Genomic DNA, 19,052 nt, shown 5'->3' with positions numbered 1-19,052 from the left:
CCGAATATTCTACAAATAACCGATTTTAAATAATAATAAAATAAAAGTGCATGCATGCGAGTAGATTGCTAAAATTTCAGGTCAGGTTACCCAACATTTAATGAGGAATTAAAACTTCAAATTCAATAATTCTATTAAATTATTCATATACTAAATAATTCTGAAATTCTGATATACAAACTGTCTCACAGATAGAAAAAAAATGTCAGGGACCCATAGCGACGATAAAAATAAAGGGTTACCGAATACTTAAAAGAAATGTTAACGATAGAAGTTGGAAAAATGGCAGAAGCAGAATCAGTCGAAATTTCGAGTGCCCCAATTTGCGCCCCAAAAAATACGGTCATGCGAGAGGAATACCTTAAGTTGTGACAAATGAGTTTATCCAATGCCCTTTTACGTCACTTTTGCTTCGTGGAAGTTTATTTGCAGCACCGAAGTATATAGAGGTTCGATTGTCAGGAACTGATGACTTATCTTCGTCAATGGCTCAATATAGTGCAAAATTATGAATAGAGATGCTGAAAAACGTGTTGAAATTCTAACATTTATTAAGGGCCTCTCTCCAAGGTTACACAAGCGCTCTATGTTTTTGGGCAATATTGATTAATAATTATAAGAATTTTCATTCGTGATTTCTTTCGAACGAAATCAAATGCATTTTCACGTTACACGAATCGTCAAGATTTTTATTTATTGCAGCAAAGTACAAAAGTTTCGTAATAAAGTCTTTTTTCCCCGAATGTCAGATCGTCCCAAAATCATCGAATCTTGCACACCTGTGAATGGCTAAAGATTCTAACAATTGTCTAGAAACTCTTCCGGAGCGCGAGGGAGCTTATTAAGTTTACTGACGATTCCCGATGGTGGACAATGTCTAATCTAGCTCGCAAGTGTCAAAGGGGGTTCTGAGTGCTTCGCGTAATGTACCTAAGCCCGGAAGCATGTATTCTGTGGCTGCTTTACTCGTAAATATATAGATATACGCGGGGGAAGAGGCTCAAATTCCGTCGTCGGGAGTACAATACAGCACATACGTATTTATATATATGCGTCTGCTCGCCCTCTCGTTTATCCTCGGTGTTATGGTAACTTATCACGCGAAGCATAAAGCTACAGAGGAGAGGGGGAGAATGCATGCAGCGTACGCGTAGCAGTGACATAACTGCCGCTCTGTGGCCGAAGACAGAAAGAGAAAGATAATGGAAGGGATGCTCCGAGCGTTTTAAGCTGGAAACCAAAGAGCGCTCGTTTAAACCCTCCATTGACGACGTTGCCGCGACACACAAGATCCCGGCAAACTAAGCTCGCTCGAACTTTAACGAGTACTTCAAATTCCTTGGGTTCCTCAAGCCTCGTATCTCGTTATTTATCTCTTTGATACACTCCCCTTGCGAATACTCTCACATCGTCAGATTTTCCATCGATTATTTATTGCACGAAATTCTATCGCAAATGATAACGCACTTCTGATTTATTGCGACCCTCCGTCACCGGACTGGATCGCGAACACAAAAACACCCTATCGATCAAATTTTTTCTTCGTTATTCGTCCGAAAAATCAGGACTTTTACGAATCGCGAAGCGAATTAATGATCTCACAAGTGTCAATTTTGTACATTGAAAAAGAGGATGGGTAAATTTGGCTCACCAAATGCGATAAACGAAAATGTGTTGAAATTGATAAAATTTAGTTAAACTTGAACACGTAACAGTCGATCTAATGAAACTGATTTGGTTGATGTAACTAAATAGCTTTATTAATATGAATTACTTCATACTTTTTCAATCCAAACACATTTCGATCGTTATACTATCAATTTTTTTTCAACTTATGCGATATGCTAGACCGTTGAAGTGAATTACCAAAAGTTGTATGTTAGGTGGCGGACGAAAAAATAAGAAAGTGGCTCATAAAAATGATTCTTATAGGATTTTTGAACCACGGAGAGCGCGCATGAAACAAAATGACGCGAATAATTCATTTCGACTTGATGAAAATTGGTGTATTTATTTATTCTCCATTCCCGGGTAGAGCAGATGAATCAACAGACGATGAATATGAGATTCAATGGTCGCCTCGTCCTCCTTCTTAGGCTCCGCATATATCGCTCGCCAGGAGCAGTTGAAATAACCGAATTATTCTCAGGTGCCTCAGCAAAGAGAAACTGCGGATAGTCAGGCTTTGAGGGAGCTTTGGGTCATCGCAATCCGAATATTCCAAAAGGCGATTGGACATTAATATTTGTCTTGAAATTCGAAAACAATGAATTCCCTGTGAAAAAAGCTGTTTTGTGCATTAACGATGTTGGTGCGCTCCATATTTTCTTTATGACGAACAGCAGTTATTTCGTAGCAAGCGAAAAGCCTGTTTGAACTATTTTGGACTCTCCGCGACTGCAAAGCTTTGTGAATAATCGTTCATGAAGAGCGCTCGTTTTGAGCAAAAAGCTCATCCGCGTGGATAAATAGCCGCCCATTTTCTATTAGCACCGACGCATCGCGGTGATGTTCGGACAAAACTAATAAAAAGATGCGTTCTCGATCGGGAGCGATATCTCGCCTCCCTCGCCCCTTTTCTCCGGAGTCTCGCGACAAAAGCTCTCCGGTTGTCCGGCACCTGTGCGATGCAATTGGACGTACGTTGCATCGTAATACACGATGAAGCACACAGCGATGAAAACGAGTGTGTGTGTGTGTGTGTGTGTGTGCGATTCCGCGCGTGCCATCGAGCGGCAGCTTTCGTGACGTGGAGAAAAGAGACAGAGCGAGGGTGCGCGGAAAGGGGGTTGCGTGGGCGCGGGGTCCAAGGGTAAGAGGAGCTCGGGAGCTTTCTTATGCCGCCGTACGGTCGCGCTCGTGTTTATTGTCGGCCGGCGCCGGCGTCCTTTGCACCCCGTGGCTTACGGTAGCAAGATGGCGGCGGCGTGTCGGAGGCGTCTCCGTGAGCACAGTGCTCGTCGACGTCGAGCAGTGTACGCGTTGAAAGCTCGCATCGCATTGACGGCAAGGCCACAAACGGTTCTACGGTCTCGTTATAATCGGGTTGTTGTAAAATTCGGCGTAAAACAAAGCGCAACATTCCTTTTTTGTGATTAAGTCTACAACGGACGTGCTCAGCCATCGATACAGCTACGCGCGGACGAATGAGAGGAGGAAAAGCTTAGTGCACCACTCTGCACACCGTCGAGGACGTTGTTTCTTTCCTCTTGCATATTTTCATGCAGTCGTTCGTTGATTTTTGTTTTGAGAGCACTCCTCCGGTCGCCTGAACGAGTGTCGTTGCTCCAGGTACAACCGAATTACACTCAGGGCGGGAGGGGGCTGGGTGACGAAAAAAATAGAAAACTCACGTCGGGGAACAGTGGCGACAGTCACCGAAATCTTAGTTTACTCACGAGCATCTTACCCGCCTGCATTTCCGGTTTACGATACTTTTCGCTGTCGTCGACTCGGAGGCTACGGGCTTTTGTGAATCTCCAGTGCAAACGGGAGATCCGGCGACCGAGTTAATGCGCGAGCATGTAGTTGCCTCGCTTCGCGGAGGTGGGAAAGCCCGGAACTACCGTGTTGGCTTCCGTGTGTCCGACGTGTGTTTGTGATCAAGCACTCCATCTCCCTCTCGCTCCAAACCCTCCTCCCATCTCTTTCTCTTCACCCCACGCCTCTCCTCGAGCGAAAACATCGGCGTCGGTGCACCCTGTGCATTTGCAAAGGGAGTTAATGAGAAAGAGCCATAAAATGGGCACACTATCGCTGCTGTCGTTCGAGCTCAACTTTGGCCAACCTCGTGAGAGCCTTGAAACTTCAATTTGAAGGGAACGTACGAAGGAAAGAAAAAGTGTCGACGCTCACGTCGGCCGAGTCGCACACGGGGCTTTACTACTTCCGGGTTCAGACTGCATGGGTCGCGAGAAAGTGGTGATTGCCGGAAGTGGTCCGGCGCGTCAGCGGCAAAAAACAGAGACCGCTTTTCTTCTCGCACCTAACCTTTGCTCATAGCATTTTCCTTTGACCCGCCACTGACGCTCGTGACCTTTGTTCTTTTTCGCTCATTCAAACGACACGAGCGAAGCTCGTGCTCCGACTCCAGAACATTTTCACTCCGCTCTATTCCTTCACCTCCGCGTCGAATCTCTCCGGTCCTGCTGCCAATTCATGAATGGAGGTTACCCACGTAAATGAAGAAAAAACGTCGGAGGAGGAGGGCGAGCGTTCTCCTGCCGGTGGATAGTCAGTGATCGTGAAATTTGGCCGAGAGTAATAAAGTCGTTATCCGGAAAGCGTGGTTTTTGTTTTCAACGTTAAAATACCGGTTCGGAGATAATTGAGACCCCGGTGCGATATTTCTTTCCGGATACTCGTTGGTACTCTTCAGGCCGGGAAACTCTTGGCGTGTGACAACGATTCAAGACTGCGGCCGACGATTGAAGAAATATTCATCGAGCATCGAACAAGGGACGAAGGGGAAAAATAGTAGAAATACAGAGCCGAGAGAAGGGACACAGAAACGTGGGAGACGTTGCCAGGACGACCGCGAGGAGATTGCCCGGATTTTATTTTATTCTATGTTATTGCACTTTGGAACAACGGAATAGAACGAAAGCAATAATAAACACGAGGAGGCGTTACCGAGAAAAACTGGAATGCAAAGAAAGTTTGAATCCTCGTCGACTTCATTTTATTGACGAAGAGCCGCCCGACCGGAAATGACGTTAGAGCCTCACGTGACGAACATCTTCAATGGAAGCCTCGTAACGGGATGCTGTGAATTGGCGAAAAAGCTGTCGCATCTCGGGATTACGATAAAAATGTGCAACAACGTGTCAAGCCTCGTGTTCGAAGGGTCGAGAAAATCGGGGATGAGATGCGGCTACTCTACGTCTCTACTTTCGACGTTTCGAAAGTACGTTACAACGACGATTTGCACGTTTTATCGTCGTTCCACGATAAATTTCGCGGGTTATCCGTTGATACGAGATTATTCAACGTTTCCGAGCTCTCATGTTTTACCGAGATACGCGATACGCTCCGCGTGACCAACGTCAAGTTTCCTCGATGCGAGAAACGATTTCACATCTTCATCTCGTTCGAAAGAAACGACAAGGCACTTAGGCGAAGAAAAAAGAGATAACAGAGGCTTCTTCGTTTACCGTTACTTTCCACACCGAATTCCGTTCGACGGGCGTTCACAACAATAGTAATAACAAGAAAAATATTATAACAGCAGCGGGATGATGCTCGAGAGCGAATGCTTTGGATTAATTGATCGCAAAGTTGGAAAAGGAAGCTCGGATTGAAGAAGAAAATAGGAAAGCATAACCGTTTTTTCGTATATGAAGAGAGAAAAGTGTTAGGAAGCCTGTATAAAAATAATTAATCACACGTTCCCTTCGCTCTTCCCATCAACGAGACAAAAGTGTACCGGAAGCGGGGTTCGAGACGGAAGAAAAATCCACGAGCTTTCCGGACCGCATGAAAAGGAGAATAAAAATCTGTTGGAAACGTGGATAAAAGAAGAAAAATCGAGGAGGAAAAAAATTTTGGACAAATAAATAGAAAATAGCGGTGGAAGCTTAGAGGGAAAAACGTGCTGCAGTTCCTCGCTCGCCCGTTTCGCCGCATCGATTCGTTCGGTGATCGCAGCGAGGGAAGTGCACACACGCAGACACAGAGTGCCATACACGCCAACTCACACTCACGCATTTACGTGCTGCCATTCATCTTTATTCTCGTTTCTCCCTCTCTCGCAGATTTTTTCAACGGTGAAACAAGAAATATTTCGATAACAAGGGGACTGCACACGAATACGTGCCCACACCCACATACACACACACACACACACACACGCCCACGTATTTCTAAAGAGGAGAAAAGTGCACCGGTTTAGAAAAAAAATACAAGAGAACGGGAATAGAAAGTCGCGTGAACAAAAAAATACGGCACTCGTCGACCCTCCCTCTTCTTCAGGGGAGGAGAGAAACAAAATCGATTTTACGGGTATACTAACTGCCGGACGTAAGAATACGTGTAAGCAAATACGTGACGTTGAAAAGAGGAGTTTCACTCATAATCTCTGTGAAAATATTTCGGTATTATATGAAAAGGAGACGACGAAGAAAGAGGAAGAAAAAATGAGATTACGATTAACGTGCGTCATTATTGTTTGTCTACGATATTGATTTATTACGCGAAAAGATACATAGATACGTTGTAGGAATATTCACATATATCTGTACATGCTCGCATGTGTATGCGTATATCCAGTGCCACTTTTGCCGGTAACGTCAAAACTATCATACAAATAGTTGTGTTTATCGGTGAGAGAAAACAAAAGTGCGAAGAGTTTTAAGAGAACGTGAGTGCCGTACGGGGGTGGGGGAAAATAAAAGTGCGATTCTGATCTACTGATATCCACTACGAAAATGTCACTTCTCAGTGTTACCGGTGAGCTCGAAGTTCATTTATTTATTTCAATATTTTATTGTATTGTCTCAAGGTCCATTAAATTTTCTCAATTTTTATTCCATTTACTCAATTTACTACTCCAGGAAACGTTAAGGGCACAATAAAAGTGGCTGGACAATCACTCTAATTTAATTCGTTCAACAATCGGTACACGCCTGTATTTTTATTGATTTCAGTTACATGTTACTACACTTGAAAATACAAAGTGTAGAAAAGTTATGAAAAATGACACCTGCCAAGTTTGCAACGTTGGAGCCCAACGAAATGAACGAAAATTATTCACCTTTTTTTATTTCACGAAGTATCGGTGCAGGCTGAACAACTATAAATTACACATTCGGCATGAAACGAAATTGGAGAATGACTGGAATTATTGGAGGGTCTTTTTGGATCGCTTCGTTGGACTCGAACGTTGCAAACTTCAGCGTCATCAAGTGGCCATCGAGTTTTCAATTCTCTTACGTCTTTTCTATTGTTTTATCAATTGCTTTTTGTCATTTAATTGGCGTTCGGAGTCGCATGAATTCGTGTATTCACCGTGGAAGTCAGACGCGAGTTCATGTCGAAATGGCAGATGACGTGATTGGATAAACAGAATTGTTACTTTTTTCGTAATTGCCAGATGAAATTCAGATTTTTAGCACAATCTCGAAAATCAATTGGATTCCATCGCAATCGAAAAAAGCCTCATTGATAAAATCAATGGATTTACTCAACTGGTGTTATATGCGACGTGAGAAATACGTCGATTATAAAATATGCATACAGTACCGCAGATTGAACGAGTTCGACAAACGATATGCACACAAAAAGACCGATGAAGAGTTGATTTTCGATACGAGTCCATATATTAAATGGGTCTTCACTCAATTGTCAATTCTCCCAAGCGTATGAGGACCGAAAAGCGTTGTTAATTCGAGTACTTTTAGTCACTCGTATTTTCGCGTTAATTCATTATTCAAAAGGGTCTCCGGGGATGAACAGGGTCGATGCTTAAAGTCCATTAAACAACAGGAGGATCCTTATCAGCTTTTTGGCTTCGTTGCCAAATTTCGTCGATTAGGATGTTATTGCACTGCTCGAACTCCACCCTCGATATTCGCATCGCTATTTTTCGCATTAATTACTCCGGGGACAGTATGGATTACACGAAGAATGGGCAATTTTTTGTGACTGTAAACTTGTGACTGTTTTTTCGCAAAAAAAACCGCTCCGAATTTATAGCGCAAAACTCGAAAAGCAATGTTTGTCTTGGCTTTTTTTACGCGTAAGGTAAACTGGAGCGTATCGTTGCGGGAAGGACATTCAGCTCTTGCGTGACAAACACAGGGGTTAAACGAGCGAGCTCTCTCCAGCTCGTGGATTAATTAGAGCTAATGAAGCTGCTGATTAGGTTTAATAACGTGTCTACTTAGGAGCCACCATTTCTGTCACTTTTTATCTCAATTATAAACGTACGCAGTTTTCTTCTTTCCTTCCATTTGTCCAGATGATACTAGACATTGTTTATTTGATTATATGTCAACGATTGCATCGCGAAAATACGTATAAAAATGTTGAAATTTTCAACATTTGCGGGTTCCATGTGGCTTGCTCTGTCAATATTTTTATGACGAATAAGCTCCACAGAAATTTCTTTCGAGTGGAGTCAAATCAACTTTCGTATTCTCCTGACATTTTCCTGCTGCATTTTCATTCTCTTTTTTACAAGTTAACAATTATCGTTCAACTATATGAACAAATGCTAATGAATTGAGAAAATTTGTTCAGAATTTGTTGGTGTGAAACGAATATTTTCAAATGTGCAATGACATTAATCGAACAACCTGAAAATATAACGTGAGACAAGTATATTAGAGTACTCTCGCTCGGGGAGTTGAGCACGAAATTTCCTCCTATTGGAAAACCATCGACCGGAGCCATATTAAGACTCGTAGTAATAATTCCGTCGATATCGGATCTTACAAGCCGTCCCACGGATTGAATCTGCCTTCTTCCTCTCGGTGTAGCGTGAAAATCTCGTTTCCTCTTCGAACACCATTTTTGCTTTTTCCACTTTCTCGTAATTTCTTTTCTCATTCAATGCAGTGTTCTTCAGTTCTCCAATCGTATAACACGTTTCATGTCGTGTGTGTTGAGACTCGGCGAAATTAAAATTCGCTGAGGCAATGAAAACAAAAATTGGCCAGGCACGCAAATAGTCAACCGAGCTAATTGAATTTTTAAAACAGCCATCATTGGCACCAGTAAAATCCTATTAAATGGTCAAACTTTCGGGCTTGGGAGTTCGAACGACGCTGACAAAATCATCGCAAACTCGGACTACAAATTTTTCTTCTCAAAAACATATTTAAAAGTGCCTACTTTCGTTCCATTATCAATCGTATACAAGTCACGTCGGTCGTCGGTACGTGATAACGGAAAAAAATGCTGAGCCCTCTCTCTCGAACAGTGAAACTCAAGGTGTCCGCATCGTCTCCGGGAACGTGGAGGAATCGAGAGTCAGTAAAAACTAAATAAGGGCAGAAAGAGGAAAACAGGAGACGTAATTTATTCGAATCTGATCGCTTTCAACGCTGTAATAAACTGTGATGGAAAATAGTATCGAATTTAAAAATACTTAACTGAGAATTCGAACATAAAAAAGTTTTGTGAATCCTTCTTTTGTCGTGTGAGTTTTAAAATATTAAATGGGTTTTCAAAACTTTGAATAAAAAATTCAGGTAACATAATAGATGAGTAGAACGTGAAATGTTGGGGCAAGTACAATAACGTAATTTTCTGCTCATCGTTATACCCTAAGAAGTTTTCTCCGATAAATAAACTGTGCAGAACATGAATTGTAAATATCGAATATTATTCATAACGTGGAGGAAGCACTGGTGCGACGATGAAAGTAATTTTTTCATGGAAAGAAGAAGGAGGAAGAAGTAACTCGTAAGACTTATTATTCAGTGAGTAAGTGAGCGAGATCGAAGTTCGCCTGAATTTGATCTCGCTCCATTCGTAGCTTGGGAACGAGGGGAAAACTCGAATTTCGTCTAAGGTCGATTGTTCGATCGGTAATCGAACACTTTCCACGTATGACGTGAATGCAAAGGTCACTTTTTTCGCTGATATTTCTATGGTGTTATGGCGGGGAGGGAGCTTCGAAAGACCTCAAAACATAAACGACCGTATGAATGAGAAATTTCTTCGTAATGAAATTTCGAATGACGAAGAACATCAACTAAGTTAAACGGAAAGAATCGGTGAAAAAATGGAGAGGACGGGAAATGAAGAAATTTCGAAAACATCGTTCGAGAGTTTCATTTGCTCAGCAGTCGTGTGAACAGTTTGTGTCCCGAAAGAGGGATGGAATAATAGCAGAGAATGATGAAAAACGGTCGCGCGCTTGCCACATCACCGAGTAGAGCTTATCCCGACGAAAACGGTGTCGTAATTCCGAACGACAGCAATCGAAATGCGTGCTGGGGCAGGGAAGCTCAGTGAAGAAATAAATCAAATCTCTTTGAGCTTATCGGAGAGGCGGATGTGCGCCCAATATACTAAACGGAAACAAGAGGCGGAAGCATCTGGTTTTTCAATTAACGAAAATTGGCCGCACATTTGCAAACGGTATACCAAAAAAAAACGTAAAAAGGCCAAATAAAAACAAAACAAAAATGAGAGGAGGAAAAAATTTTGTTTCGATAGGATGTAGCCTAGATTCACGGAGGTCATGCGGACCACTGGTTACGAGTTATTCCCAAAAGTATTTTGCGATAAAGGAGAAAAGCCAGTACAGCATGAATAGTGTTTTGTGCTGGCTGGGAGAATTCACATACGGAAGAAACCATTGGTATCGAATCGTTTCTCTTGATATTCTCTCCTTCTCGAGAATATATTCCACCATTTTCCACGATTGTACAAAGAGAACATATACGTGACCGTATTCTCCATTTGGTATATACAGAAATAAAATTTTCCGATAAACCAGCGTGTGGGTAAACATACACAGAGAAGCCAGTCTCGATAATAAAAACACACTATCATGCGTGCCCGGAGGGGAAAAAGATTGAGAATGCTATTGCATGAATTACCATACCAAACTATTCGTCCGATCTCAAATATTGTTGTTTGACCATTGACAATGATCGTTCCATCAAATAACTCTCCACACAATATCCCGCCATTGAAAAGTATCCCAATCACACTTTTATTTCCTTCAGCACAGGACGAAGCGTCCGATAACTCAATAAATCATTCGTCACCGAACCAATGATCGAACATTCGACGCCATTCAAATCCCATTGATAAAAATGTTTCTCCAAACTCGATCGAGCTGAAATTCGAAGTGTCCGCGCATCGACAAGTCGCGCAAGCGATCCCGAAGGAATGTTTCGTCAAGTCTGAAGACCGAAGTGAAACGTTATTTCCCAGTAATTAGAAGGAAGAAAATACTATAAGTTAAACACAAAAGTTAAAGGCTCTTCTCTGTCTCTCATTTTATTAAGGATTGCTAAAGTTGTGAAGTTTCTCGAGAATTTCGAAGCCTAGCCATGATACGGTGGCCCGTTTCCTCGTATAATACTCTCGGCGAAATTTCACTTGCTCGAAAATTTGCCTGATTGGATGTGCCTCCTCCGATGTATTTGTATGTATACGCAATCAGTTTCGTATACATCTATTCGGTTTGTACACACACAAATGGAATATGCATACTCAGGTTAAACCTACATATAAGAGCGAGTATACTGGGCTGGCATAGTGCACCGGTTGACCCCAGCGAGCGGGGTCATTCCCTCTCTCAGACACGAGCCTCGTAGCGCACACCACTTTAACAACCCCTTTCGCTTTGCAGCCATTCGCAGGATGAGCGAGAAAGAGAAATACACGTATATAGATTCGTGTGGATATATGTGGAGAGGGTGAAAACGAGGTTGAAGGTGGTCGGAGGTGGGAGTGAAATTCCCCTGAGTCTTCTCCCCCCTTGCCAGGGATCATACGAAGTGAGACCGAGAGCTCGGGGAGTTTCGCTGCTGAACATCCCCCTGCAGCTCTCCCAGGTCGGCAAACTCCATGCAGTTTACCTGGCAAGTAATGAAAGGTACGTTTTACGAGTATGCAAACTCTCTAGTACGAGCCTCTTCCCCGGCATATGCGGGAGAGTCGCGAAATAGGAGAAGAGGCTGGTGGGGCTTGGGCGAAAGTAGTGGGACATTTGAGGGGGCGTCAGAGAGTCGATAACCGTACCACCCTGCATCCGCACCGTAATACACTTTACAGGCCTTCATCGCTCAGGTCTTCATTTTTCATTATTCTCCATCCTTTTTCCTCTCGCTCTGCGCCTCCCCAAAAAACTTCCTTCAGAGCTTTTTCTGTCCGAGTTTGCTCCGGAGTCAACTGCCGTGTGAAGATTCGTTAAATTCGGACACTCTTCGGAGCGGTTTTTCTTCGGCTGCTCCGATCATTCGTTCCGGGATTTTTCACGGTGCTCAGATTGTTTAGGAAACTTGGTGATTCATCGAATCCTGCAGGAAGACGTTGAGCGATGGAAATTATAACCTCAACTCGATGTATTCGTATGGTTCTTCATAAATCCGACCTAACGCCGAAATAACAGGCTTTATCAATGCTCTACTTGAAGACAACTTTTGCATTATCGAACGCTCTCAAAGTTACGAGACTATCATTATCGTTATAATATTCATACGCCCAAGGCTCGAACATTTATAGTTTTAGTCAATCTACGCTACCTCGATGCATTGTATAATTCACGATCTGTCGCGCGGAAGGGGACTTTTCGCTACGGTCTATATGCAGCCGTAATAACATCGCCGCGTACAACGGACTTGATGCTGATAATGACTTCTTCGCTACTGTGCTGGCACATCGAGCTGTTGTTTGAGTTGGTATCTATACACGGAGAGACTTTTATACGAATATTTCCGATGAACTTGCTAGAAAAATTTGCTACGTTTTGTAGCAGCGCTGTTCTATTACACTTCACCAAAGTGTATAGTAATTTTTATGCCGAAATCAGTTCTCTCAAATTTTACTACGTACGACAGGCAAAATTTAGGTCTGCGACATTCTTACATCGAACGAAATTGGTGAATTCAACTGGACAAATTGCTTGAAATTTTACTATGTGCCACTGGTTAATTTTCATGTTTATACTTGCAACGCCTCGTATAATTGGTGGGCGCATGAATTTTGCTATGTTATTGAGCAAAATTCAGTGCCGTAAAAGGGAAAATACTATGCAATTTTTCGCATAGCACAGAGAAACTACTGCTATGTTATCTCCTAAATTTTCATCAAATCATTTCATCATTTACTATGTTTTTGATCAAAATTCGCTCGGTATTCATTTTTTATATAGTACGTGGTCCGACGTTGCTATAAAAACATACACACGTGCGCATTACTCTGACGTTTGTTCGATTATTTTCACCGATAAATTAAAAAACGCCTGAACGATATGAAATTGTGGAAAAAGTCGTGTGTTCGATTTTATTCCGTAGTCGCTGAACTCACCGGGTTTTCATTGAAATTATTTCACGTTCGCGTTTTCAGTGATTACCTCCATTGAGAAAGTGGCATTTTGAGAATAATTGAAACTCGAAAAATAGCTCATTGAAGGGTATCAATAATGGAATAATTTCCTTTCGAAAGTATAGGATTATTTGGGGAAACGAATAAACGTGTAACAGCTTCGAGAACCCCATAAAAAGGTGTTTCATGGTAACCATAAGGTATTCTACGGACGCAGGCATTTTTTCGGATAAATGTTTTTAGTCATTATCGGTTCGAATACTAATGTCGGCTGCACCACTCGTGTGCCCGTGGTTTTTCGTTTCCATTTCGTTATTTCGTTTTTTTTTCTTTTTCATTACGTTTTTACGGGTACACTCGACCGAATATTTTGCCGAGCAATTCGAGAGCAACACGCGTTGCACCAAACGTCCGCTCTCGTGAGAGGACCAGAGTGGAAATGTGTCCACCGTTGATGGAGACAAATCGGGACAATAATAGTTACCGTTTGTTTCACCTCGGAGCTAGGGCTCTCGTTCTCGTTTATTTTGCCTTTTTTTTCTTTTTCATCGGTATTTTCCGACTGTTTCACGTTTGCCTGAGCACGTAAAGAACTATTAGGGAGCGAAATTCATGCTATTAAAATGCTACATTCGCTTATGATGACGTCAGCGTGGAACTCGAATCAGAGCTGCTCGTAAGTCCTGAAAATAAGGTCGCGATGAGAAACGCTCTTCATCATGAACATCATGGTAGTCGTGGAATCATGAAAATGACTCTACAAGAGGCGAACAAATGTTCATAGATTTGAAAGAATCGTTGAAAAAGTGACAGTTTTTTCAACTTTCCAATGATGCCTATAAATTTGAACTCAAACTCGATGCTGCTGCCTGTAGTTTAAGTCGTGGAATGAGCTCGAAAAGTGTCTCGAGGGCATATATAAGCCGGAACAATGAAAATATGTAATTTATTTTCAGCTTGTTTTTCATGAAGATTTATTCGTTTTCATCATTGCGAAGGAGAATTCCTTGATGGCTTGACTTCATCTGGAGATAAATCAAATGAGAATAAATAAGATCTCTGAGTTGTGCTTCGTTCTCTTTTAGAATCTAATAGAATTCATTTACCATATTTCGTTTAAATTCTATCAATTTTTCGCTACTTTGTGGATTTCTTTCTTAAGAAAAGTGTACAGTAATGAAAGCCCAATTGACTCTCTTCTCTGCTCGAGACAATCAAGTCCTTTGCCCAAGATCGAGAACGACGTCTTCGACATGGGGGTGAAAATGAAAAAAATAAAAAATACGTTGCCTCACGGTATTCTTTGAACTACTGTAATTAGTCAATTACAAAGATACAAATTTTGAAAGTTTTCGAAAACAACTGGAAACGCCATTGCTTCGCTATTGGTCCGGGTTGAGACTTGAGATTCGAGATTTTTTTGGGCAGACTCTCCGACAGATTCTTCAACTTTTTGCTTATCAACTGCGCTCTGGCTGCTCATCTTCTGGGATAAATACTCTACTGTCCCCTTTTTTTGCAAACTTCTCCTTTGTTGTCGATAAATGCGATGGATCGCTCCATGTTTCCTCATTTTGGCTCTTACGTTGATTAAATTATTTCCTTCCCCTTTTTCCTTTCATACTGAAATTTTCATCCCAGTTTATACTGACTCTGGGCTTTATCTCTGTCGACTTTGCAGTCCGATATGATTGCCAGTTCGTCTATGTTCATAATAAACGTATTGCTGGTCATCGTGCAGCTTCGTATTGGTCTTTGATCCGGGGCTAGTTTGATCGATGAAGGTAGGCAAGGCCCATTTTAACAGAGTTAGTTAAAATTCTAGCAGAGTCAGCTGATCTTCACAAAATTACGACTTTTTTAACTCGACATTATTTCTTAGTCGAATTTATATTTTATTTCGAGGAGACACAAATTTTTATTGTGATTACATTATTCTCGACCTCTCGACGCTTTTGCTTGGCGAATAAAAAGTTTTGAATTTCATTTCGTTTTTACTGACGTTGGTGATTCTTATTTTTATTCGGTTTCTGATATTTATGTTCTCTCTCGTGAGATCTACTGCTAGTGCACAGACGTAAAAACTAGCAACAGATGCAAGTTGTCCCGCATTAACGCGAGGGTTTTCTCTACGTAGTAAAAGTGAGCTTTAAAAGCTGATGCTACTTTCGGGTGAGCGTATTTTCAGAAAATCAATGAATCGTAAATGTGGATATGAACGAATTTGTATTCACCAATTGCCGCTTGTAAAGCGAGGATCATTTTAATTCGAAACACACTGAAACGATTACGAGGGCTTCGGGGATAACTCAATTTGAATTATTACCCTTCAGAAATCATAAGTCGAGCTTTTATGGAGCACATGAAACCCGAAATGTGTCGAGTATTCTGGTTTCGAATAATAGAATGACCATAGAAAACCACAGACCCAGAAATAACTGCCAAAAGTTTACAAAACTTGTGAAAAATGAATTAACTCGTAGACACGACGCTGGTGCGAATTTGCACCCACGAAAATTTTCAGGTGTCTCAAACTTCAAAAATTCTTTCTTCAATTTAGCCATTTTTCTATAATAATACTTGATTGTTCAATTTTTTTAATGATTGTAATCGATTACTAAAGAATTGTTGCTCCTGAAAAGTCTCCTTGTAAGATTGATTCCATACATATTCACGGGTGAAATAAAAAGTTTTGAAAAGTCCAAGTGCACATTTGCACGTGGCGAGTGTGTGACCTCAAAGGGAGTGTGTCGTCTACGGATTAATAAAATATTTAAATAATTTCAGACAATGAATTGCATGAGAAACCGTTAGTTCTAGAGAGTTGTATATGAAGCACATGAAAAATTGTTAATTCCACGTCTACATATGTGTTAAAGAGGCTCGATAAATTTTCTCCTCGACAATCTTCCATAATTCATAACCGGATAAACAAAAGTCGAAAGGGTGCGCATCGAGAGTATAAAATAACTCAGAGTCGAGTCCTTTAGTAGGAAATATGACGAAATAATTTTTCATTTCCGCGATTCCCATGCTGGCACATGTCGTTTTCATGGTCACGGGTCAGTTTCACCGTCGGCAGAAGTCGTTATTGCCGTACATAAGGTTTTAACCCTGGGAATATAACTTCTGAATGGATGGTGGTGAAAGGTGTGTAAGAGAGGAAGTGTGTGTGAGAGAGAAAGAGAGAGAGAGAAAAGTACGGAAGGGATAAAGCCCCGCGAGGACGACGGGGCTTTTATCCCACTAAGCACAGTCAGAAATCGATAGTGCTTTGCCATTTCGAGGCAAATTCTCTCCCATAGGTCAGCGACATTTTAATACAGAGCTTATGAAACTACTTTCAAAAGTGGCAATTGAGAGGGATGATGAAAAAACCTGCGGCTTTGCTTCCCCCTTATTTTGCCTCTTTTCATTTTATTCCGCGTCTCGCCACTTTGTTTTCATTGATTTCTATCCTTTCCTCGTTCAGCTTTTCTTCCTCATCTCACGTCCCATTACAGGTGTCGATTTAAAAAGCTAAGCTCGAGCTTGATGCTCGAATCACGTTGTCGACCCCGAGCCCTAATAAACACACGTGCTTAAATCAACGGCCTTACTTCAGTCTGCCTTTTTCTCCGATACACTGAAACCGGTGAATTGTCGTAAGAGACTCGCAACCACCGAGACCATGACTAAACCACGAAGCCGCAGCATCTCCGCGGTGAGTCTCCCTACCATCGGTATTGACCAGATGGTGGTCTCGTCAGGGCTTTGACATCGCACTTCTCGAGTAACGTTATCTCCAATAGTGGCGCGAGGATTTTCTTTCTCCGAATTAGGTTTTGCTCATCCTCGCATTCGAAAGGCCCGTTTCGACATTGCTGAACGAACAACTGTCACTCGATTCAGATATTCTCACACTTACCTCCATTTTTCAACGTTAATGAAGACACTAACCCACCCGAAGAATAATCAAGTCTGAAAAAATGATGAAAAACCTAACGGAAATAATATTTTTTTAAATCCCCTTACCGGCTGCGGGTTTATTTCCCTTGCGAGGGATATTCGAGGTTCGTTTCTGGGTCACAAAATGAATTACCGCTCTCGTCTAACGCGATGTTGGTAGATAAATTAAAAGCGCCCATTTGACGAGCGTTAAAGCGAAAGAAGGAAGAGTAAATGAAGAAAAATCAGGATCGACGAAGAAGCAGCAGCTCCGTCATTGAGAATGTGGGAAAAGAGACGAATCGTTGGATTATCGGGTTAGATGATCAAACTTCTCGATGCCAAATAATGACTTGACAAAAAAATGAGCTGGCCTCGGGGCGACTGGCTTGGACCGTAGCGTATGGAGAATATTGCGCGTACAAGGGCTCCAACGCTTGTGTATTCTCCGCGCGTGACGGGGACAGAGACAGTAAGTTAATTACCTGTGGAAACAATATCAATCGAATTACCCGAACGCCTGCTCGTAAATCTTGTTAAACGTGCAATAACGCTCTTGACACAGCGGGAAAGCGCGACCTCGTGTGTATCCATCCGTGCATCCGTCTGTTCAATCGGAGAGAACCCTTTCACTCAAACAAGAGAGAAAGAGCGGCAGGGAGTGGAGGGGGGGGGGGGGGGGCAATAGAGAGATACATCCACGAAGATACGAGCAAGCAAGAGACGCGAGGACTGGGGAACGCTTCGCTTAATATCGGTGTAGGCCGAAGCCAATTTCTCACTGAATTTACCAGCGAATTTCATATACCCTCGTACAAGCCTCCTCTTTTCAACCTATAATTTCGTTTCGTTTGACCACATTCCAATATAGCTGAACCGTTACCACAACAATTATTACTATCGAAATTTCTCCACGTCTCTTCGACATGTTTATCGGCCATTGTTCTTCTTGTCGCTAATAAATCATAAGATTGTCACTCTTCCGAATTGATTTTGGATTATTGCTAATTGGAAATTCACTGCGGCGTCAACGTGTTCGCAATATCAGCATAAAACTCATCCGTTTAACCGAACGGTTGTTGAATCAATGTCGTATATTCGTACAGTTTACAATCATATCTATTCGAGATATTGAAACCGATTTAATGGCAAGAAACAATGGGATTTTGCAAAATTTCAACTCGAACGTGTGAATGCTCGATTCGAATGAGTTTTTTCTACGAATTTAATGACTCCTCGTTATACTCTCGCATCCAAAATCATTCCGAGTCCAATTTTTTCGAATCTGAGAACAATCCAGATGCAAATGTCATCGAAACACCGTCGTGGGGATATACAAAAAGGTTTATCTTGGATACTGAGATCGGTAAAAGGGCTGTAAGGATAAAGATAAGGATGAAAGACATTTGAGATACTTTGTTAGCGACATTAGCCTCATTTCGAAACTTTCATTGCTCTCGTCTGGAGGATCATCGTTAAAGAATGCTCAAAATGGGCAGAGGTGGATTTTTCACTTCATTTTCGAAGAGCAACAAATTCTAACAAAATGAAAGTAGATCAAGATTTCACATTGGGATGAAAACTTTGTAACAATTCTTTTTGTGCTTGGGTAAATGACGATATAAATTTTAACATAAAAAAAAATTCATTAGTTGATTTATTTATTGATTTATTATGATCACTACGAAATAAATTCAGCGATCTAGCTCGACTCGCGAATTCTTGGAGAGGGGAAATCGAGTCGCAGAGAAATATTTTGCTCGAATTATATATGTTGAAATTTTGAGATAGACCTCGCGTTCCAATTTCTTGTTACAGTTTAGATACACTCACATTTGTTAGAATGGGCTGATTGCCAGGATATTTTTTTATTTCGGATACCTATTTTTGCGACTTGCATAGGATTTTGTAAGATTTTTATTTAACATATATCAAGAAGTTATAAGTATTAGACCTTTCTTTTATTCGTCATAGTGAATCATTGTGCAAAATAATCAGTCAGTTTTTTCTAAGCACATTATAAGAACGTGAAAAAGACAATTTATCCAAGTAAATTTGCTCACTTATTGCAATTATTTTTCGAAATTTTTCACTTATCTCGAGATCGATGTGTATTA

At 41.5% G+C, this 19,052-nt stretch overlaps 1 protein-coding gene across 2 annotated transcripts in view; it reads left to right on the top strand.

The window, feature by feature from the left end:
- Positions 1 to 2,900: 2,900 nt before the first annotated feature.
- unc-13 overlaps positions 2,901 to 19,052 on the top strand; it is a 271,226-nt gene continuing 255,074 nt past the window's right edge. For both annotated transcript variants that reach the window (XM_043422142.1, XM_043422141.1), the window contains exon 1: positions 2,901 to 6,447. In XM_043422142.1, coding sequence (XP_043278077.1) covers positions 6,426 to 6,447 — 22 coding nt within the window. In that variant the 5' untranslated portion in view covers positions 2,901 to 6,425. The remainder of the gene's footprint in view (positions 6,448 to 19,052) is intronic.

The sequence above is a fragment of the Venturia canescens genome, chromosome 6 (assembly GCF_019457755.1).
Source record: "Venturia canescens isolate UGA chromosome 6, ASM1945775v1, whole genome shotgun sequence".
NCBI lineage: Eukaryota > Metazoa > Arthropoda > Insecta > Hymenoptera > Ichneumonidae > Venturia > Venturia canescens.
Note: the sequence above shows the minus strand (reverse complement) of the source record. Positions and strands in the feature narration are given on the sequence as shown.